Consider the following 24292-nt stretch of genomic DNA (forward strand, 5'->3'; position numbering starts at 1 on the left):
CGGGGGCATTGTCATGCTGTAACAGAGAATCGTCTAAAATGTCATTGTATTCTGTAGCGTTACAATTTACCTTCATGGGAACTAAGGGGCCTAGCCCGAACCATGAAAAACAGCCCCAGACCATTATTCCTTCTCCACCAAACTTTACAGTTGGCACTATGCATTGGCAAGTAGCCCAGATTTGTCCGTATGACTGCCAGACTGTGAGGCCTAATTCATTAATCCAGAGAACGCATTTCCACTGCTCCAGAATTCAATGGTGGCGAGCTTTACACCACTCCAGCCGACACATGGCATTGCGCATGATGATCTTAGGCCTACCACTTCGCAGCTGAGCCGTTGTTGCTCCTAGACGTTTCCACTTCACAATAACAGCACTTACAGTTGACTGAGGCAGCTCTAGCAGGGCAGAAATTAGACAAACTGATTTGTTTGAAAGGTCCTATGACGATGCCACGTTGGAGATAGCATGGCTGTGTTCTCGATTTTATACACTTGTCAGCAACGGGTATGGCTGAAATAGTCGAATCCACTAATTTGAAGGGGTGTCCACATACTTCTGTATATACAGTATAAGCAACAAGTTTGGACACACCTACTCATTCAAGGCTTTTTCTTTAGTTTTACTATTTTCTTCATTGTAGAATAATAGTGAAGAAATTAACACTATTAAATAACACATATGGAATCATGTAGTAACCAAAAAAGTGTTTTAGATTTGAGATTCTTCAAAGTAGCCAACCTTTGCCTTGATGACAGCTTTGCAGACTCTTGGCATTCTCTCAAACAGCTTCTCCTGGAATGCTTTTCCAACACTCTTGAAGGAATTCCCACATATACTGAGCACTTGTTGGCTGCTTTTCCTTCACTCTGCGGTCCAACTCATCCCAAACTATCTCAATTGGGTTGAGGTCGGGTGATTGTGGAGGCCAGGTCATCAAAGGACAGATTTCCACCAGTCTGAAGTTCATTGCTCGTGTTTCTTGGCCCAAGAAAGTCTCTTCTTATTATTGGTGTCCTTTACAGCTATTCGACCATAAAGGCCTAATTCACGCAGTCTCCTCTGAACAGTTGATGTTGAAATGTGTCTGTTACTTGAACTCTGTGAAGCATTTATTTGGGCTACAATCTGAGGTGCAGTTAACTCTAATGAACTTATCCTCTGCAGCTGAGGTAACTCTGGGTCTTTCTTTCCTGTGGCGGTCCTCATGAGAGCCAGTTTCCTCATAGCAGAGGTAACTCTGGGTCTTTCTTTCCTGTGGCGGTCCTCATGAGAGCCAGTTTCCTCATAGCAGAGGTAACTCTGGGTCTTTCTTTCCTGTGGCGGTCCTCATGAGAGCCAGTTTCCTCATAGCAGAGGTAACTCTGGGTCTTTCTTTCCTGTGGCGGTCCTCATGAGAGCCAGTTTCCTCATAGTGCTTGATGGTTTTTGCTTGATGGTATTGACTGACCTTCATGTCTTAAAGTAATGATGGACTGTCGTTTTTTCTTTGCTTATTATTACCTCATGAAGCTGGTTGAGAGAATGCCAAGTGTGTGCAAAGCTGTCATCAAGGCGAAGGATGGGTACTTTGAAGAATCTCAAATATGTCATTTTTTCTTTGCTTATTTGAGCTGTTCTTGCCATAATATGGACTTGGTATTCTACCAAATAGGGCTATCTTCTGTATACCACCCCTATCTTGTCACAACACAACTGATAGGCACAAACGCATTAAGAAGGAAAGAAATTCCACAAATTAACTTTTAACAAGGCACACCTGTTAATTGAAATGCATTCCAGGTGACTACCTCATGAAGCTGGTTGAGAGAATGCCAAGAGTGTGTAAAGCTGTCATCAAGGCAAAGGATGGCTACTTTGAAGAATCTGAAATATGAAATATATTTTGATTTGTTAACACTTTGTTGGTTACTACATGATTCCATATGTGTTATTTCATAGTTTGATGTCTTCACTATTATTCTACAATGTAGAAAGTAGTACGAATAAAGAAAAACCCTTGAATGAGTAGGTGTGTCCAAGCTTTTTACTGGTACTGTATAGTGTATGTTGTAAACATCCCATCCCCTACCCCAGTCCAAAGTCTAACCTGTTACCAACCCCCCCCCCCCCCCCCCCCCCCCCCCCCCCCCCCCAGACCCCACCGAATCGTCTCCCTCTATCCTGGACAGTTTCCAGGCGGGGGAAGTCCCGGCTGGTCAGAGTGTGGAGCTCCCCTGCATGGCAGCAGGGTACCCCAGCCCCACGGTGCGTTGGCTAAAGGACGGGCGCCCGCTGCCCTCCGATGCACGCTGGACGCGGCGCCTCACGGGTCTGACCATCAGTGACCTCAGGCAGGAGGACAGCGGTAGCTACGCCTGTGAGGTCACCAACAGCTTCGGCTCGAAGGAGGTGTCCGGAGCACTCTATGTCATAGGTGAGGAGAGGGGGGGGGGGTTGGCAAAGGGGAAATAAGTTTGGCACAAACCCGCAAAACAAATTTTATTAGCAGATGTTATTGCAGGTGTAGCAAAATGCTTGTGTTCCTAGCTCCAACAGTGCTGTAATATCTAACAATTCACAACAATACACACAAATCTAAAAGTAAAAGAATGCAATTAAGAAATATATAAATATTAGGACGAATAATGTCGGAGTGGCATTGACTAAAATTCAGTAGAATAGAATGCAGTATATACAGTTGAAATCGGAAGTTTACATATACCTTAGCCAAATACATTTAAACTCAGTTGTTCATAATTCCTGACATTTAATCCTAGTAAAGATTCCCTGTTTTAGGTCAGTTAGGATTACCACTTTATTTTCAGAATGTGAAATGTCAGAATAATAGTAGAGAGAATGCTTTATTTCAGCTTTTATTTCTTTCATCACATTCCCAGTGGGTCAGAAGTTTACATACACTCAATTAGTATTTGGTAGCATTGTCTTTAAATTGATGAACTTGGATCAAACGTTTTGGGTAGCCTTCCAGAAGCTTCCCACAATAAGTTGGGTGAATTTTGGCCCATTCCTCCTGACAGAGCTGGTGTAACTGAGTCAGGTTTGTAGGCCTCCTTGCTCGCACACACTTTTTCAGTTCTGCCCACACATTTTCTATAGGACTGAGGTCAGGGCTTTGTGATGGCCACTCCAATACCTTGACTTTGTTGTCCTTAAGCCATTTTGCCATAACTTTGGAAGTATGCTTGGGGTCATTATCCATTTGTAAGACCCATTTGCGACCAAGCTTTAACTTGCTGACTGACTGATGTATTGAGATGTTGCTTCAATATATCCACATAATTATCCTGCCTCATGATGCCATCTATTTTGTGAAATGCACCAGTCCCTCCTGCAGCAAAGCACCCCCACAACATGATGCTGCCACCCCCGTGCTTCACGGTTGGGATGGTGATCTTCGGCTTGCAAGCCTCCCCCTTTTTCCTCCAAACATAACGATGGTCATTATGGCCAAGCAGTTCTATTTTTGTTTCATCAGACCAGAGGACATTTTTCCAAAAAGTAGGATCTTTGTCCCCGTGTGCAGTTGCAATCCATAGTCTGGCTTTTTTACGGTGGTTTTGGAGCAGGGGTTTCTTCCTTGCTGAGCGGCCTTTCGGGCTATGTCAATATGGGACTCGTTTTACTGTGGATGTATATACTTTTGTACCTGTTTCCTCCAGCATCTTCACAAGGTCCTTTGCTGTTGTTCTGGGATTGATTTGCACTTTTCACACCAAAGTACTTTCATCTCTAGGAGACAGAATGCGTCTCCTTCCTGAGAGGTATGACAGCTGCGTGGTCCCATGGTGTTTATACGTGCGTACTATTGTTGGAAAATTACTTGAGTCATGCACAAAGTAGATGTCCTAACCGACTTGCCAAAACTAAGAGTATGTAAACTTCCGACTTCAACTGTACATATGAGATTAGTAAAGCAGTATGTAAACATTATTAAAGTGGCCAGTGAATCCAAGTCTATGTATATAGGGTAGCAGCCTAAGGTGCAGGGTTGCGTAACCGGGTGGAAGCCGGCTAGTGGTGGTTATTTAACAGTCTGATGGCCTTGAGATAGAAGCTGTTTTTCAGTCTCTCGGTCCCAGCCTTGATGCACCTGTACTGACCTCGCCTTCTGGATGATAGCGGGGTGAACAGGCCGTGGCTTGGGTGGTTGATGTCGTTGATCTTTTTGGCCTTCCCGTGACATCAGATTCTGTAGGTGTCCTGGAGGGCCCCCCGGTGATGCGTTGGGCAGACCGCACAACCCTCTGGAGAGCCCTGCGGTTGCGGGCAGTGCAGTTGCCCTACCAGGCGGTGATACAGCTCGACAGGATGCTCTCAATTGTGCATCTGTAAAAGTTTGTGAGGGTTTTAGGGGCCAAGCCAAATTTCCTCAGCCTCCTGAGGTTGAAGAGGTGCTGTTGCGCCTTCTTCACCACACTGTCTGTGTGGGTAGACTATTTCAGATCTCCAGTGATATGTACGCAGAGGAACTTGAAGCTTACCATTTTCACCACTGCGGTTTCCGTCGATGTGGATAGAGGCATGTTCCCTGTGCTGTTTCCTGAAGTCCACAATCAGCTCCTTTGTTTTGTGAACAGCATTATTACATAGGTATTCCTCTTGTCCAGAAGGGATAGGGCAGTATGTAGTGCGATGGCTATTGCATCGTCTGTGGATCTATTGGGGCGTTAAGTAAATTGAAGTGGGTCTAGGGTGTCAGGTAAGGTAGAGGTGATATGATCCTTAACTAGCCTCTCAAAGTACTTCATGATAACAGAAGTTAATGCTTCTGTCATTTAGTTCAGTAACCTTTGCTTTCTTGGGTATAAGAACAATGCTGGACATCTTGAAGCAAAAGGGGACAGCAGACTGGGATAGGGAGACATTGAATATGTCCGTTAACACTCCAGCATGATCTGAGGATGTTCTGAGGATGTGGCTAGGGATGCCATCACGGCCGGCAGCCTTGCGAGGGTTAACACGCTTAAATGTCTTACTCACGTCGGCCACGGTGAAGGAGAGTCCACAGTCCTTGGTAGTCGGTGGCACTGTGTTATCCTCAAAGCGTGCGAAGAGCGTTTAGCTTGTCCAGAAGCAAGACGGTGTCCTCAATGTGGCTGGTTTTCCCTTTGTAGTCCGTGGTTGTCTGTAGACCCTGCCACATACGTCTCGTGTCTGAACCGTTGAATTGCAACTCCACTTTGTCTCTGTACTGACGTTTTGCCTGTTTGATTGCCTTATGGAGGGAATAACTACACTGTTTGTATTCGGCCATATTCCCAGTCACCTTGCCATGGTTAAATGCAGTGTGCACTTACTGTTAATGTCAGACTGACATACAGACAGATACACTCACACCGTTTTCTGAATCGGCGGCAGACAGGCTCATATTCTGTACTCACACACACACACACACGTTCACACGTATAATGTGAGAAATGGATCCGTATGAATGGGTGTGTAGTGTATGATGCCATGTCATATCATATCTAGACCGAGGACAGGACAGTAATGCACTGAGAATGAGCACTTCACACCACCGCCAACACCAGTCACTGTTAGAGAGATACAGAGAGCAGAGGGCGTGGGGGGTGGACTAAAAGATGACAGAGAAGGAACAATGAAACATGTAAATTGAAGTATATCTTTCATAGAGAAAGGAAGAATGAGAGAGAGAAACAGATTTATAAAAACACAGAGAAGAGAGAGAGAGAGAGAGACATAGTGCAGGAGAGATAAAAAAAAAGGAGAGAGCAGAACAGAGGCAGGTTTTGCCAGTGGGCACATCATGGCAGCACACAGTGTGACTCTGACAGGGTGAGGGGGGCTTGGGTTGCACAGCCATACCCCCAGCACACACCACCAGCTGCCTTATTGCTCACTGACATTTACACACACACACACACACACACACACACACACACACACACACACACACACACACACACACGCACACACGCACACACGCACACACGCACACACACACACATACATATACATATATATATATAGATATAGATAAATATATATACACATATGTGTGTGTGTGTGTGTGTGTGTGTGTGTATATGGACAGAGATGTGAAGTGAAGTGAAGTAATGTCTCCAGCTGCTTTTTTAATGACTGCCCGAAACGGACTGAGTCTCCTCAACTGATTGCGCTGTTTTGTTTTTCTGTCATGTGTGTGTTCTCTCTCCTCCCACAGACCCCCTGCGAGTGACCCTCTCCCCTAAGAGTCTGAAGACGGGCATCAGCAGTACCCTGTTCTTTACCTGTGCTGTGGAGGGTTCGCCAGAGTACACAGTGGCTTGGTACAGGAACACAGAACCTATAGTCCCAGACCAGCACATCTCTATACAGGGCTCCCACAACGACACCCTGCAGATCACAGCCGCTCAGAAGAGCCACTCTGGGGCCTACCAGTGCTTTGCCTCCCGCAAGGGCCACACCGCCCAGGACTTCTCTATCATACTGCTGGAGGGTAAGAGGATGAGAGAGGGAAGGTGGGAGGGAAGGTTGGATGGGAGGGTGGGAAGCAAGCAACGTCATTCTTACAGACAGGGCCGGTTCCAGGCATAAGCGACATAAGAGATTGATTATGTTTTTTTGTTTGGAACTCAGTCGGGGTCTCAATTTTTTACTGAGAGTATGAATAGTAAAATAACCTGGTTGCAATTTTGAAATTTGGTTGAGCATCAGCAATCTTTCTGTTGTTATGCCAGTCACTACATTTTTGATTGGTAGTTAGTTCTAGCCAGCTATCTAAACTTGTAGTAGTCATGACCGAATACTGACTGGGCACGTGCCCCTGACCTGCAGTGGGCACACATTGATTTTGTTAGCCATTCTCACTCAGATGTCATATTAACATGGCATAAGTCATTAATTGTTTTTTGAGTTGTAGGAATTTAGCTTTAGAGGCCCACACCAGAGGACAATGCAATCCCTATTTTGACGTAATTCCTGACCTATAGCGGAATTTCTCATTTAAGTTCCACCTCCAAAGAATGATGCAGGCTGCTAATACATATTCACATATTGGGGAATGGAATGTTGTGGAGATTTCCATGTGGAGGGGAGAAATAACAACAAGTCTGTCAGCGTAGCTAGTTAGCATGCTAACCTTATCTAGCTAGCTAATGTTATATGTTGTTGCAACACTAATCAAAAGATTAGCTAGCTGGCTGGCCTACTCTATGGCTGGTTCTGGAGCTGAATTTGGGGCAGCAGGTAGCCTAGTGTTTAGAGTGCTGGGCCAGTAACCAAAAAGTTGCTAGATCGAATCCTTGAGCTGACAAGGTAAACAATCTGTTGTTCTGCCCCTGAACAAGGGGGTTAACCCACTGTTCCTAGGCCATGACTGTAAATAAGAATTTGTTCTTAAATGACTTGCCTAGTTAAATAAAGGTTAAATAATAAAAAATACAAATATATATTTGTCATAAGTATTTAGGGAAATCTTTGCCACAGATGGATATGGAAAACCAGTATATTTTACTATTGTTATCTCCAAAGTTTTGGCATGTTCCATAAATTGCGGCCTTAAATCCACCATAGAAATAGAAAGAATAAAAGGAAGCTCTGGTAATATGGATAGCTTAACTATTGAACGGTTTGGACTAGATTCTACATTGTAATGGACACAGTGCAACCTTTGGTAGGCTTCTGTCAGGCTGCCCTACAGCAATGCCACGTCAGCCCATGCTCAAGAAGCTTGTGGAATTTTCTTTTGCGGGTGCCTTTTCATTATAGGATGGACACTTGTGATTTCTAGCTGCACCAGTCAAAGCAGTGGATCGTAGTCAAAACCATTCATCTTGGGGCAATAAGGGGAATGGGGTTCCAAAATGCAATCATATTACACACAATTTTACCATTTACACTGAACAAAAATATAAACGCAACATGTAAAGTGTTGGTCCCATGTTTCATGAGCTGAAATAAAATATCTTATAAATGTTCCATATGAACAAAAATATTATTTCTCTCAAATGTTGTGCACTCATTTGTTTACATCCCTGTTAGTGAGCATTTCTCCTTTGCCAAGATAATCCACCACCTGACAGGTGTGGCATATCAAGAAGCTGATTGAACAGGATGATCATTACACAGGTTCACATTGTGCTGGGAACAATAAAAGGCCACTCTAAAAGGTGTAGTTTTTTACACAACACAATGCCACAGATGTCTAAAATGTTGAGGGAGTGTGCAATTGGCATGAATTGAATTTTAATTCCTCTAACATAAGCCGCCTCCAACGTTGTTTTAGAGAATTTGACAGTACGTCCAACCGGCCTCACAACCGCAGACCACGTGTACTGCGTTGTGTGGGTGAGCGGTTTGCTGATGTCAAAGTTGTGAACAGAGTGCCATATGGTGGTGGTGGGGTTATGGTGTAGTTAGGCATAAGCTATGGACAATGAACACAATTGCATTTTATCAATGCCAATTTAAATGCACAGAGATACCGTGACGAGATCCTGAAGCCCATTGTCGTGCCATTCACCCGCCGCCATCACCTCATGTTTCAGCAAGATAATGACGGCTCCATGTCGCCAGGATCTGTACACAATTCCTGGAAGCTGAAAATGTCCCAGTTCTTCGATGGCCTGTATACTGACCAGAGATGTCACCCATTGAGCATGTTTGGGATGCTCTGGATTGATGTGTACGACAGCGTGTTCCAGTTCCCGCCAATATCCAGGACTTCGCACAGCCATTGAATAGGAGTGGGACAACATTCCACGGGCCACAATCCACAGCCTGATAAACTCTATGCAAAGGAGATGTGTTGCGATGCATGAGGCAAATGGTGGTCACACCAGATACTGACTGGTTTTCTGATCCACGCCCCAAATTTTTTATTTTTATTTTTTTAAATCTGTGACCAACTGATGCATATCTGTATTCCCAGTCATGTGAAATCCATAGATTAGGGCCTAATGAATGTATTTCAATTGACTGATTTCCTTATATGAACTGTAACTATTTTTATTCAGTATATAAAATGTCATATATATTTTTGTTAGACAGACTAGCTCAAACATTTGTGAAACTTTACAATTATAATTTGTTAATAAAGAAAACAAACAAAAAAACAACAAGTTTGCACCCCCTATTTTAATTTGTTCCATGACTCAGGTGACCAAGTGTACGTTACGACAAAAAGCTGTTTGGCTCAGCCGAAGATGATCTGTTATATTGCTCAGCTCAGTCGAGACTCGCGAAGAGGAACAACTTTGCAGCTGTTTCTGATTAATAAACAATGCCATGCTGGTGGGTGGTAACATTCAAATGAAACTGTCCTGAAAAGAAACGTAGACTGAAAAGTATTAGCATGTCATAGCATAGGTGAAACACACGGCATTGGCATGGATAATATCCAAAGTTACCACTTCAATCCCAAAAATGTCATACTTTGACTAAAATGATGACTTATTGAATTTTTGCACTTGTGGGTGTTTAAAACGGCTAAACTTTCTCTCCACCCCATGACAAAATTGATAGAATTTCAGGAAATAAGCTGTAAAACTGCAAATTATTTCTCTCTGCCCCATGGCAAAGGTAGTATTGCATTACATTCGTTATAAAATTGCAAAATGTTTCTCTCTGCTCCATGGCGAAATGTGTAGAATTGCAGGAAGTTCACTTTTAAAATATAAATGTTTCTCTCCACTCTCAAGAGAGGGGCCACTAAAATGTTTTGCCGCGGGGTGGGGTCCCCCCCGGGTGGGGTCCCCCCCAACCAAATCTCGCTTACAGATGTAGGATCTTCATTTTAGCCAGTTTGCAACAGCATAAAAAGAATCCTGCAGCAACAGGAAATGTTAATTATTATGTGGATTATGATTAATATACATTTTTGTAGGGGTTGATATGTTTTTCGGAAGGGAAAATCAAGTCTGAAATTTCAAAGTGGAAATTACAAACTTCAGAAGCCTTTTTAAACCTCAAATAACCTACACGTTTAAAATGTCCTGGATTCTCCTGCAACAGAGTGATCAAATTAAGATCCTACATTATCTCACATTTCCTGTAACATCCTGTAACATTATCTCACATTTCCCCTCTCTCTTTCTCTCTCTCTCTCTCTCTCTCTCTCTCTCTCTCTCTCTCTCTCTCTCCATATATCTCTCCTGTAGACGGCACTCCTCGTATCGTGTCTTCCTTCAGTGAGCGCGTGGTCGCCCCCGGTGAGCCCTTCTCCCTGATGTGTGCCTCCAAGGGAGCCCCACCCCCCTCCATCACCTGGACGCTGGACGACGAGCCTGTGGTGCGAGACTCCGCCTACAAGACCAGCCAGTACACCCTATCAGACGGCCTGACCGTGTCACATGTCAATGTCAGCAGCCCGGCCATCCGTGACGGGGGAGTGTATCGCTGCGCCGCACGCAACTCGGCCGGTAGCGCCGAGTACCAAGCGCGCATAAACGTAAGAGGTGCCTGTCTACTTTTCAATATACACGCACCCCACACCTGCACCTATACACGCACTGACAATAAGTATACAGTACAGAGACAGGTGGAGATGTGTGAGGAGTTAGACAAACGTGCAACACGTACACACATCCAAGACACATGCATACATGCACTAACACATACAGCGAGGTTTAGAGTCCATCATTTCACACACCCAACCCCAACCCTCCAACCGTCATCCCTCTTTCTTACTCTCTGTCTTTTTCTCTGTATGTGTGTCTCTCTCCCGCTCTCGCGTCCCTGTTTCTGTCTGTCTGTGTCTTGCCCAGTGTGTGTTTCTCTCTCTTTTGCTGTGTGTCTGTCTACCTGGATGTCTCTCTGACTCCTGTCTCTATCTATCTGTTCTCATCAAGACCACAGCAAAGACCATGTCTGTTCTCATCAAGACCATAGGACAGTGTTACTGAGGGTAATGTAGTCAAACATGTGCATACACACCCATGCACACAATCACTTAGAAAACACATTAATAGATATTACAAATATTACCAGTATGATTGGGTTAAGGGGACATCACTAACCTCTTTCTCTACCCCTCAATCTGCCCCAATCACTCTCTACCCAACCTTTATCTTCTCCCTCCCCAACCTTTATCTTCTCCCTCCCCAATCTTTATCTTCTCTGCTCCCCTTTTCTCCCATGTTCTCCTCCCCTCTCTCTCCTCTTCCACCCCTGTCTCCTCCTCCCTTTTCCCCCTTCTTCTTCCTCCTTTTTCCCTCCTCTCCTCCTCTCCCCTCGTCCTCCCTCTCTTTTCTGTGTCTCCAGGTTCTCCTAGGATCAGGGAGATGCGTGACATCACGGCTGTGGCAGGAAGGAACACCTTTATAACCTGTCGTGTGATTGGTTACCCCTACTACTCTATCAAGTGGTTTAAGGACGGCATGCTGCTGCCTGACAACCATCGCCAGGTGGTGTATGAGAATGGAACCCTGAGGCTGAGTGATGTGCAGAAGGGCATGGACGAGGGTACCTACCTGTGTAGTGTGCTCATCCAGCCACAGACCTCCATCGACCAGACTGTCCATGTCACTGTCAAAGGTAGGGGACTAGACAGGGTTAGAGGACAGGGGGTGGGGGCAAAGGTGGCATAGGTAAGGCAAAGGGGGAAGGGATGATGTGTTACACTAAATCTACCAATGACAGGATGTTACCGCTCACTCCAGTGCAATGGATTTGTTGAAAGTCACCCATGTTTGAGCAAGGTTTCTTCCTAGTCGTAAAGAGGCAATCAGCTTAACAGGGTGGTCACACCATGGTGTTAAAAGCATCTAGCTTTATGTAAATGTGTAAGTGTGTTTGTTGGGTGGTAAGCATGTGTGCTTTAGGTGTGTTTGTGTGTGGGTGTTGGGGGGTCTATAGAAGTCTGTGTGTGCGTGTGCATGTGTGTTTGTGTGTGTCTCTGATTTAATTAGATGAATCATAATGAGGCCCAGATTAAATCCCCCAGACGTCTTAGCTGTAGCACCACTCCACCCCCTTCCGCGACCATGGCAACGGCATGACTTCCTCCGCCAGTTGGCTTGTAATCAGAGCACCTATTATGGGCTGGTGGAGATGGAAGGGGGTCAGGGGTGGGACCTCTAACCTCTGACCTCTGTAACCTCTGCCCCCTAGTGCCACCCCTGATCCAGCCCTTTGATATCCCCTCCACGTCGGTGGGAAAGCTGATGTACATTGCCTGCGTGGTGTCGTCAGGTGACATGCCCATCCGCATCACCTGGCACAAAGACGGGCAACTCATCGTGCCTGGTTCCGCCTCTGGTGTTGGCATAGAGACCAAGGAATTCATGAGCTCCTTGCAGATCTCCAAGGTGACGCTGAAGCACAACGGCAACTACACCTGCATCGCTAGCAACGCCGCGGCAACCGTCAGCTGGGAAAGACAGCTGGTCGTCACCGGTGAGAGAGGGAGGAGGGGAGGAGAGGATGGAGGGAGGGAGGGTGAGAAGGAGAGGAAGGATTGGAAGATAAGTGGTGTTGAAGAATTTTAGAAAGATAAAGAATGAATGCATGGACAGACTGGTTATAGAAGCTGGAAGATATTAAGAAAACACAGAAGGATTGGATAATAATTGAAGAATATCCACCATTTTAGAGATGCTGTTGTCAATTATAATGACTGTACTAACTATAACCTCTCCTCCCTCAGTTCCCCCTCGCTTCGTGGTCCAGCCCAACAACCAGGATGGGATCTATGGGAAGGCAGGAGTACTAAACTGTTCTGTGGAGGGATACCCCCCTCCCAAAGTCATGTGGAAACACGCCAAAGGTAAAGACCAACACCCTGCAGCACTAACAACATCAGCTATCGAACTGTCTACTATTCTATGTATCATAGTGAAAGAACTTGTACAATAAAGTTTAATTGATGATGGAAGATAAAATTAGCAAATGTTTTTATTTTTATTCTCTACTGTAACATCATAACTAATGTACATCCAAGCGTAAGATTAGAGACCATTATAACCATGTGTAAGTTTGACTTGACACGACCGTGCCGTTCCTCCCTGTAGGTATAGGGAACCCCCAGCAGTACCACCCTGTGCCTCTGACTGGTCGGATCCAGATCATGTTCAACGGCTCCCTGCTGATTCGGCACGTCCTAGAGGATGACCGGGGATACTACCTCTGTCAGGCCTCCAATGGAGTGGGCTCTGACATCAGCAAGAGCATGGTCCTCACCGTCAAGAGTGAGTTCATCTGTCTCTCACTAGGTCTCTCTCTCTCCCTCTCTCTCTCGTTCTCTCTTTCTTTCTTCCTTTCTCTCATTCTCTCTCAATTCAATTCAAGGGGCTTTATTGGCATGGAAACATATGTTTACATTCCCAAAGCAAGTGAAATTGATAAACAAAAGTGAAATAAACAATAAAAAGTCAACAGTAAATATTACTGTTCCAAAATAACATTTCAAATGTCATATTATGTTACAGTGTTTTAACGATGTGCAAATAGTCCAAGTTTAAAAAAGGGAAGATAAATCAAGATAAATATGGGTTGTATTTACAATGGTGTTTGTTCTTCACTGGTTGACCTTTTCATGTGGCAACAGGTCACACATCTTGCTGCTGTGATTGCACACGCTGGTATTTCACCCAATAGATATGTTGGATTTGTTTTCAAATAATTATTTGTGCGTCTGTATAATCTGAGGGAAATATGTGTCTCTAATATGGTCAAACATTTGTCAGGAGGTTAGGAAGTGCAGCTCAGTTTCCACCTCATTTTGTGATCAGTGTGCACATAGCCTGTCTTCTCTTGAGAGCCAGGTCTGCCTACGGCGACCTTTCTCAATAGCAAGGCTATGCTCATAGTCAGCTTTCCTTAATTTTGTGTCACAATGGTCAGGTATTCTGCCACTGTGTAGTCTCTCTTTAGGGCCAAATAGCATTCTATTTTGCTCCATTTTTTGGTTAATTCTTTGCAATGTGTCAAGTAATTATCTCTTTGTTTTCTCATGATTTGGTTGGGTCTAATTGTGTTGCTGTCCTGGGGCTCTGTGGGGCGTGATGTGTTTGTGAACAGAGCACCAGGACCAGCTTTCTTAGAGGACTCTTCTCCAGGTTCATCTCTCTGTCGGTGATGGCTTTGTTATGGAAGGTTTGGGAATCGCTTCCTTTAAGGTGCTTGTAGAATTTAACGTCTCTTTTCTGGATTTTGATAATTGCGGGTATCAGCCTAATTCTGCTCTGCATGCATTATTTGGTGTTTTACATTGTATGAGGAGGATATTCTTTTCAGAATTCTGCGTGCAGAGTCTCAATTTGGTGTTTCTTGGTTGGTGAGTGGTCCTCAGACATCACAACCAAAAAAAAGGCAATGGGTTCTATAACCGATTCAAGTATTTTTAGCCAGATCTTAATTGGTATGTGAAATTTTATGTTCCTTTTGATGGCATAGAAGGCTCTTCTTGCCTTGTCTCTCAGATTGTTCACAGCTTTGTGGAAGTTACCTGTGACACTGATGTTTAGGCTGAGGCATGCATAGTTTTTTGTGTGTTCTAGGGCAACAGTGTCTAGATGGAATTTGTATTTATGGTCCAGGCAACTGTACCTTTTTTGGAACACCATTATTTTGGTCTTTCCTGAGATTTACTGCCGAGGCCCAGGTCTGTCAGGGCCCAGGTCTGTCAGGGCCCAGGTCTGTCAGGGCCCAGGTCTGTCAGGGCCCAGGTCTGTCAGGGCCCAGGTCTGACAGAATATGTGCAGAAGATCTAGGTGCTGCTGTAGGCCCTCCTTGGTTAGGGACATAAGCACCAGATCATCAGTAAACAGTAGACATTTGACTTCGGATTCTAGTAGGGTGAGGCCAGGTGCTGCAGGCTGTTCTAGTACCCTCACCAATTAGTTGATATGTATGTTGAAGAGGGTGGGGCTTAAGCTGCATCCCTGTCTCACCCCACGTCCCTGTGGAAAGAAATGTGTGTTTTTTGCCCATTTTAACCGCACACTTGTTGTTTGGGTACATAGATTTTATAATGTTTGATGTTTTTCCCCCAACACCACTTTCCATCAATTTGTATAGCAGACCCTCATGCCAAATTGAGACAAAGGCTTTTTTGAATTCAACAAAGCATAAGAAGACTTTGCCTTTGTTTTGCTTTGTTTGTTTTTGAATTAGTGTGTGCAGGGTGAATTTGTGGTCTGTCGTATCGTAATTTGTTAATAAGCCAAATTTACGTTAGCCCAGTTCATTGTTTTTACTGAGTTTGCTGTTAATGATAATGCAGAGTATTTTCCCAAGGTTGCTGTTGACCAATATCCCACGATAGTTATTGGGGTAAAATTTGTCTCCACTTTTGTGGATTGGGGTTATCAGTCCTTGGTTACAAATATTGGGGAATATGCCAGAGCTGAGGATGATGTTAAAACGTTTGGAATTTGTGGTCTGTATATTTGATAATTTCATGTACTGTAGTATGCCATCAACACCACAGGCCTTTTTGGGTTGGAGGGTTTGTATTTTGTCCTGTAGTTCATTCAATGTAATTGGAGAATTCAGTGTGTTCTGGTAGTGTTTAATAGCTGATTCTAAGATTTGTAATTGATCATGTATATGTTTTTGCTGTTTGTTCTTTGCTATAGATCCAAATGATTGGAGACTGGGTTTATTCACATCCCCATTCTGGATAGATAACTCTTCATTTTGTTGTTTGTTTTGTGTGTTCCAATTTTACCAGAAGTGGTTTGATTCTATGGATTCTTCGATTACATTGAGCTGATTTCTGACGTGCTTTCTGACGTGCTGATCCTTCTTTTTCCGTAGTGTATTTCTTTATTGTTTTAGTGATTTAGCACAGTGAAGACACAGACTCAGGTTGTCTGGATCTCTATGTTTTTGTTTGGATAGGTTTCTCAATGTCTTTCTTAGGTTTTTTAATTCTTCATCAAACTATTTGTCATTGTTGTTAATTTTCTTAGGTTGTCTGCTTGAAATTGTTTGATTTGATAAGGGAAGCTGAAAGGTCAAATATACTGTTTAGGCTTTTTACTGCCAAGTTTACACCTTCACTATTACAGTGACATTTTTTGCCAAGGAAGTTGTCTAAAAGGGATTGAATTTCTTAATATTATACAGTTCCTTTGGCTGTTATGCCTCATGATTGAGTATTGCTCTGTTCAGGTAGACTGATTTTGCTGGGATCTAATAGGGGTGTTAGTGGGCTGACTGTGAAAGCTCTGAGAGACTCTGGGTTGAGGTCAGTGATGAAGTAATCTACAGTACTACTGCCAAGGGATGAGGTGTATCTACCATAGGAGTCTCCTCGAAGCCTACCATTGACTATGTACAGACATAGTGTGACAGAGCTGCAGGAGTTGTGACCCCTTTTTGTTGGTTGTTTTGTCATAGTTGTGTCTAGGGGGGCATATTTGGGAGGGAATACTGTTTGCTGAGAGTGTCAGGTTCTTGTCCAGTTTTGGCATTTAGGTCGTCACAGACTAGTACATGTCCCTGGGCCTGGAAATGGTTGATCTCACCCTCTAGGATGGAGAAGTTGTCATTGTTAAAGTATGAGGATTCTATTGGAGGGATATAGGTAGCACACATGAGGACATTTTTCTCTGTGGCGATAATTTCTAGCCAGATGTAAAAGGTTCCTGTTTTGACTAATTTAATAGAGTGTGTTAGGTCTGCTCTATACCAAATTAGCACACCCCCTGAGTCTCTTCCCTGTTTCATACCTGGTAGTTTAGTGGAATGGACTACCAGTTCTCTGTAACCTAGAGGGCAACCAGTGGGTCCGTCTCCTCTATACCATGTTTCTTGTAGGATGACAATGTCTGTATTTCCAATTTATTTTATGAAGTCTGGATTCCTGCTCTTTAGGCCAAAGTCAGATGACCTCAGACATTGTATATTCCAGAATGAGATAGTAAAATATATGTGTTCCATAGTGTCTAGTGTTTCGTGTGGTTTAGGCCCAGACCATTACAGTAGGTGTGAGCAGAGCATGCTGTCTCACTCTGTCTCTCTCTTTCTCTCTTTCATTTTCTCTCATTCTCTTCCTCACACTTGTCATTCATCCCCCCCTCCTGTTTGACCCCAGCCCTGGGCTACACTTCATTAACCCTCTTCAGGAGGAGGGTTGGCTCTAAACTTAAATACCACTCTCTACAAGTCTCCCAGACTGGTGTGTGTGTCTGCATGTTGATTGATTTGTTCCTCCAGTCTGTGTGTCTTTTTGTCTGTCTATGGCTGTGGTGGGGAAGGAAAGGTTCTGATGAATTAGTGATGAAAACAAAACAGCAGGAACCCTTCAGATCAATAACCCATGTTGGCAAAGAGGAGGGAAGGAGGGAGAAGGAGAGGAGGGAAGGAGGTAGACGGGGAAGAGAGGGGGGGGTGTGAGAGGGCCACGAGGGCTCGGAGCGTGAAATGAAAATAGAGAGTGATGGAGGGAATAAATTGAGATTTCTATTTTCAACACACCTGTACAGTACCTTGATTTGTCTAATACCCATCCCTCTTTCCTTCTCTCATTCCCCCATATCTATTCATCACATTCATTAATATTTCTCTCTGTGTGTGTCTCCAGTTCCAGCCATGATCACGTCGCACCCCAACACCACCATGGCCATCAAGGGCCAGATGAAGGAGCTGAACTGCACAGCTCGGGGCGAGCAGCCCATCATCATCCGCTGGGAGAGGGGCGACACTGTCATCGATGCCGAGAGGAACCCCCGCTACTCCATCACCATCAACAAGAAGGGGGACGAGGTTATCTCCACACTCAAGGTCAGACACTGTGGAAAGAGGGTAAAATGTTGAGAGAGAATTGACATTGGAGGGAGCATTTAGAATTTCAGCCCAATTGAGTTGAGATCAGAGCACAAAAAGGGTTATTTTGTGTGTTGCTGTCCCCCATGTAGCTGAAGCCAGCGGAGCGCGGGGACTCAGTCTTCTTCTCCTGCCATGCCATCAACTCATACGGAGAGGGGCGAGGACTCATCCAACTTACCGTGCAAGGTGCCTATCTCTCTCACTCTGCTATTACTGCACATAGGCTCACTGTTGACGACCAGTGATTGAGGTTAAATGTATACCCAACCTCCTCCTTTAACACACACAGAGCCTCCTGACCCTCCTGAGTTGGAGGTGAGAGAGGTGAAGGACCGCAGTATGAACCTGCGCTGGATCCAGAGGTTCGATGGCAATAGCATCATCACCAGCTACGACATCGAGTATAAGAACAAGTCTGGTACGAGTCCAACCAGTCCAACCCTGTAAACCCTCACATCCCTATTGTCCTCGATCTAACTCCCTTTTCTCTGGTCCTCTAATGTCCTCTCTATCTGCTTCTATTTGTTACAGATACTTGGGATCACAAGTACACCACCAGGAACATCTCCCCCACTAACAACCAGGCTAACATCGTGGAGCTGCACCCTGCCTGTGTCTACAGCATCCGCATGTACTCCTTCAACAAGATCGGACGCAGCCAGCCTAGCAAGGAGCTCACCATCAGCACTGAGGAAGCACGTAAGTCTAACCGCAAACGCGCACGCAAACACACACACATGCACAAGCACGCACACAAGCACACACACAAACATACACACACACAGAGACACACACTTATTTAAAATGATGTCTTGTTTGGTGCTATTGAAACCCTTATTTCAACCTCTCACCTCAACAGAACCTGATGGGCCCCCTATGGAAGTGATCCTCCAACCAATGACGTCTCAGAGCATACGGGTCACATGGAGGGTAAACTTCATTAACCATCATGCCTCTCTTCCTTTATGCTGTAATACCATAATAAGTGAGACATTCAAACTAACTGTCATTAATCTCCAGTCAGGATCCTAACAGAGCTGTCCCTTGCCTCTCCCTCTCAGGCCCCCAGAAAGGAGCTTCAGAACGGGTTGATCCGGGGGTACCAGATCGGTTACCGTGAGAACGGGCCGGGCAGTAACGGCCAATACAGCATTGTGGAGATGAAGGTCACAGGGGACAGTGAGGTGTACACCCTGGACAACCTGAAGAAGTTTGCCCAGTATGGAGTGGTGGTCCAGGCCTTCAACAGGGCTGGCACTGGTCCCTCTAGCACTGAGATCAATGCTACCACACTGGAGGATGGTAAGACCGGAGGGAGGGAGGTTAGGGAAAGAGGGGGATAGATGATGGTAGAGGGAGGGAGCTAGAGAGAGAGAGAGATCTAGAGAGAGATCTAGAGAGAGATCTAGAGAGAGATCTAGAGAGAGATATAGAGAGAGATAGCGAGAGAGAGAGATTCATACTTTGCTAGTACAACGGGTAGATTTCTTTAAGTTGTCAACAGGAATAGAAAATAGAGTCCAATCATGTAAGAATAGAGTGGAAAAGCAGGAAATAAAGATGCACCCACACATTGATTCAGTTGTGCAAACACTCTCACACACAGTCTCTGAGACAAAATGGAGGAAATGAACATGCAGCACATCCCCCATCATTCTCCTGTTTTAATTAGCTCCCTCAGTAGACTGAGAGAGCGAGAGACCCCATTACTCTCTGAATATGCCTGCCCACTCTACCTCTCTCTATCTCCCTCTCTCTCTCTCTCGTCCTCTCCCTCTCTCCCCTTCATTGGTTATCTCTATATCTCCCTCTCTCTCTCTCTCGTCCTCTCCCTCTCTCCCCTTCATTGGTCATCTCTCTATTCCCTCTCTCGTTTACACCATTTTTTTGTTGATTCATTCCATTTTTTTCTCTCCTGAATCTATTTCTCCCTTTGCTTTCATTGGGTGATCCCCCTTCTCCTTCTTTCGCTACTCTCTGTTTTATCTTTACATCAAACAGACAGCATCTTAGTCCCTCAGTCTCCCCCCGTGTGTACAGCCTTAATGATAGAGATAGATGTAGATCCTGATTATGATAATTAGTTAGTAGTGATGGTAACTACAACACACACTCTGTCTTTCTCTGTCTCTGTCTGCTTGCTGCTGTTTCTACAGCTGCAATTATCACACAGCTGGACACATTGTCCTCCGTCCGCACACTTCTGCTTTTTATCCGCCGTCTGCCTCTCATCACCATCCCCCTTCCTCCAAGTTAACCCTTAACAGTCAAGACTCGCCTGGTAAATGATACAGTGTATTCCTCTTTCCCTTTTCCCTTATACCTGCCTCTCTCTCTGCCATCCCTCACTTTATACTTCTCTCTTTCTCTCTTCATTGCAGTGATTGAAAATTGAAGATTGGAATAAATAGTATTTTGGGAATGTTATGCAGTTTCTTACTATTACTGTATCTCCGTCCTATTAGTCGCAGACAGCTGTGTTCAATAAGGTACACTATGGTCCTCTGTGATGTTAACCTTTGACCTCTCTCCTACCCCCAGTGCCCAGCCAGCCGCCCCAGAACGTGCGGGCTATCTCGGTGACCTCAGACGAGGCGGTGATCACGTGGGCGGAGCCCCCGCGTCTGACGCTGCATGGCGTGTTGAAGGGCTACCGTGTGGTGTTCTGGTCCCTCTTCCCTGACGGAGGTGGGTGCTGTGGGGGCCAGGCACAGGGGCCGATGCAGAGTAATTATCACTACTATCATTCTAACTCCACCCCAAACCCATGGCCTCACCTGCCTGTCTATCTGTCTGTGTGTCTGAACACATAACACACTCCCAAACTCTGCCCTAGCCTGCCCCACACCCCTTCTCCTCATCTGTCTCCTAACCCTTCACACACTCCCAAACTCTTCCCTAGCCTGCCCCACACCCCTTCTCCTCATCTGTCTCCTAACCCTTCACACACTCCCAAACTCTGCCCTAGCCTGCCCCACACCCCTTCTCCTCATCTGTCTCCTAACCCTTCACACACTCCCAAACTCTGCCCTAGCCTGCCCCACACCCCTTCTCCTCATCTGTCTCCTAACCCTTCACACACTCCCAAACTCTGCCCTAGCCTGCCCCACACCCCTTCTCCTCATCTGTCTCCTAACCCTTCACACACTCCCAAACTCTGCCCTAGCCTGCCCCACACCCCTTCTCCTCATCTGTCTCCTAACCCTTCACACACTCCCAAACTCTGCCCTAGCCTGCCCCACACCCCTTCTCCTCATCTGTCTCCTAACCCTTCACACACTCCCAAACTCTGCCCTAGCCTGCCCCACACCCCTTCTCCTCATCTGTCTCCTAACCCTTCACACACTCCCAAACTCTGCCCTAGCCTGCCCCACACCCCTTCTCCTCATCTGTCTCCTAACCCTTCACACACTCCCAAACTCTGCCCTAGCCTGCCCCACACCCCTTCTCCTCAACTGTCTCCTAACCCTTCACACACTCCCAAACTCTGCCCTTCTCCTCATCTGTCTCCTAACCCTTCACACACTCCCAAACTCTGCCCTAGCCTGCCCCACACCCCTTCTCCTCATCTGTCTCCTAACCCTTCACACACCCCATTCCCTATCTGTCTCCTAACCCTTCACACACCCCATTCCCTATCTGTCTCCTAACCCTTCACACACCCCATTCCCTATCTGTCTCCTAACCCTTCACACACCCCATTCCCTATCTGTCTCCTAAACCCTTCACACACCCCATTCCCTATCTGTCTTCTAACCCTTCACACACCCCATTCCCTATCTGTCTCCTAACCCTTCACACACCCCTTCTCCTCATCTGTCTCCTAACCCTTCACACACCCCATTCCCTATCTGTCTCCTAACCCTTCACACACCCCTTCTCCTCATCTGTCTCCTAACCCTTCACACACCCCATTCCCTATCTGTCTCCTAACCCTTCACACACCCCTTCTCCTCATCTGTCTCCTAACCCTTCACACACCCCATTCCCTATCTCTCTCCTAACCCTTCACACACCCCTTCTCCTCATCTGTCTCCTAACCTTTCACACACCCCTTCTCCTCATCTGTCTCCTAACCCTTCACACACGCCTTCTCCTCATCTGTCTCCTAACCCTTCACACACCCCTTCTCCTCATCTGTCTCCTAACCCTTCACACACCCCTTCTCCTCATCTGTCTCCTAACCCTTCACACACCCCTTCTCCTCATCTGTCTCCTAACCCTTCACACACCCCTTCTCCTCATCTGTCTCCTAACCCTTCACACACCCCTTCTCCTCATCTGTCTCCTAACCCTTCACACACCCCATTCCCTATCTGTCTCCTAACCCTTCACACACCCAATTCCCTATCTGTCTCCTAACCCTTCACGCACCCCTTCTCCTCATCTGTCTCCTAACCCTTCACACACCCCATCCCCTATCTGTCTCCTAACCCTTCACACACCCCTTCTCCTCATCTGTCTCCTAACCCTTCACACACCCCTTCTCCTCATCTGTCTCCTAACCCTTCACACACCCCATTCCCTATCTGTCTCCTAACCCTTCACACACCCCTTCTCCTCATCTGTCTCCTAACCCTTCACACACCCCTTCTCCTCATCTGTCTCCTAACCCTTCACACACCCCATTCCCTATCTGTCTCCTAACCCTTCACACACCCCATTCCCTATCTGTCTCCTAACCCTTCACACACCCCTTCTCCTCATCTGTCTCCTAACCCTTCACACACCCCATTCCCTATCTGTCTCCTAACCCTTCACACACCCAATTCCCTATCTGTCTCCTAACCCTTCACACACCCCATTCCCTATCTGTCTCCTAACCCTTCACGCACCCCTTCTCCTCATCTGTCTCCTAACCCTTCACACACCCCATCCCCTATCTGTCTCCTAACCCTTCACACACCCCTTCTCCTCATCTGTCTCCTAACCCTTCACACACCCCTTCTCCTCATCTGTCTCCTAACCCTTCACACACCCCATTCCCTATCTGTCTCCTAACCCTTCACACACCCCTTCTCCTCATCTGTCTCCTAACCCTTCACACACCCCTTCTCCTCATCTGTCTCCTAACCCTTCACACACCCCATTCCCTATCTGTCTCCTAACCCTTCACACACCCAATTCCCTATCTGTCTCCTAACCCTTCACACACCCCATTCCCTATCTGTCTCCTAACCCTTCACACACCCAATTCCCTATCTGTCTCCTAACCCTTCACACACCCCTTCTCCTCATCTGTCTCTCTATGGGATTTACCTGGAATATATTATTTGTATGTTTACCTTGCCCCCTTGAGCCGAACCTGTATTTTCCTCCCAATTTGTGCATTGTGATATATGAACAAACAAGGCTTAATCTCTCTCTCACTCTCTCTCTCTCGCTCTCTCTCTCAGAATGGGGAGAGATGCAAAACATCACTACAACTCGTGAGCAGGTGGAGCTGAGAGGGCTGGAGAAGTTTACTAACTACAGTGTCCAGGTGCTGGCCTACACACAGGCTGGGGATGGGGTCAGGAGCAATGTCCTGTACATCCAAACCCGCGAGGACCGTGAGTACACGCACACATGTGCATTTGCGCAGACACACGCACGCGCTAACACTCTCTGTCAACACACACATATACATTATCCTCCCACTGATATCGACTTTAACCCATATACAGTATACTCTACCGTTCCAAAATCTGGGGTCACGTAAAAATATCCTTGTTTTTGAAAGAAAAGCACAATTTTTGTCCATTAAAATAACATCAAATTGATCAGAAATACAGTGTAGACATTGCTAATGTTGTAAATTACTATTGTAGCTGGAAACAAAATATTTTTTTATGGAATATCTACATAGGCGTACAGATGCCCATTATCAGCAACCATCACTCCTGTGTTCCAATGGCACGTTGTGTTAGCTTATCCAAGTTTATCATTTTAAAAGGCGAATTGATCATTAGAAAACCCTTTTGCAATTATGTTAGCACAGCTGAAAACTGTTGTCCTGATTAAAGAAGCAATAAAACTGGCATTCTTTAGACTAGTTGAGTATCTGGAGCATCAGCATTTGTGGGTTCAATTACAGGATCAAAATGGCCAGAAACAAAGACTTGGATTAGTTAAAACAATGTGCCATTGGAACACAGGAGTGATGGTTGCTGATAATGGGCCTCTGTATGCCTATGTATATATTCCATTAAAAATGTGTCATTTCCAGCTACGATAGTCATTTACAACATTAACAATGTCTACACTGTATTTCTGATCAATTTGCAGTTATTTTAATGGACAAAAAATGAGCTTTTCTTTCAAAAACAAGGACATTTCTAAGTGACCCCAAACTTTTGACCGGTAGTGTATATTTATACAATAACGCCCAAGGAGGTATGGTATATGGCCAATATACCACGGCTAAGGGCTGTTCATACGCACAACGCAAGGCGGTGTGCCTGGATACAGCCCTTAGCCATGATATATTGGCCATATACCACAAACCCCCAATGTGCCTCATTGCTATAATACACTTTTTAACAATGTAATTAGAGCAGTAAAAATATGTGT

General features: G+C 45.5%; 1 protein-coding gene across 1 annotated transcript in view; it reads left to right on the forward strand.

Annotated features, from left to right (window-relative positions):
• LOC139421970 (cell adhesion molecule DSCAML1-like) overlaps positions 1-24292 on the forward strand; it is an 86590-nt gene that overhangs the window by 51682 nt on the left and 10616 nt on the right. Inside the window, exons 5-19 of the mRNA XM_071173113.1 lie at positions 2139-2417; positions 6189-6464; positions 10126-10422; positions 11228-11500; positions 12077-12361; positions 12612-12731; positions 12976-13152; positions 17496-17695; positions 17830-17926; positions 18030-18158; positions 18272-18439; positions 18600-18670; positions 18802-19042; positions 20282-20428; positions 23137-23292. Coding sequence (XP_071029214.1) covers positions 2139-2417; positions 6189-6464; positions 10126-10422; positions 11228-11500; positions 12077-12361; positions 12612-12731; positions 12976-13152; positions 17496-17695; positions 17830-17926; positions 18030-18158; positions 18272-18439; positions 18600-18670; positions 18802-19042; positions 20282-20428; positions 23137-23292 — 2916 coding nt within the window. The remainder of the gene's footprint in view (positions 1-2138; positions 2418-6188; positions 6465-10125; positions 10423-11227; positions 11501-12076; positions 12362-12611; positions 12732-12975; positions 13153-17495; positions 17696-17829; positions 17927-18029; positions 18159-18271; positions 18440-18599; positions 18671-18801; positions 19043-20281; positions 20429-23136; positions 23293-24292) is intronic.

Source organism: Oncorhynchus clarkii, chromosome 12, assembly GCF_045791955.1.
Source record: "Oncorhynchus clarkii lewisi isolate Uvic-CL-2024 chromosome 12, UVic_Ocla_1.0, whole genome shotgun sequence".
Classification (NCBI taxonomy): Eukaryota; Metazoa; Chordata; class Actinopteri; order Salmoniformes; family Salmonidae; genus Oncorhynchus; species Oncorhynchus clarkii.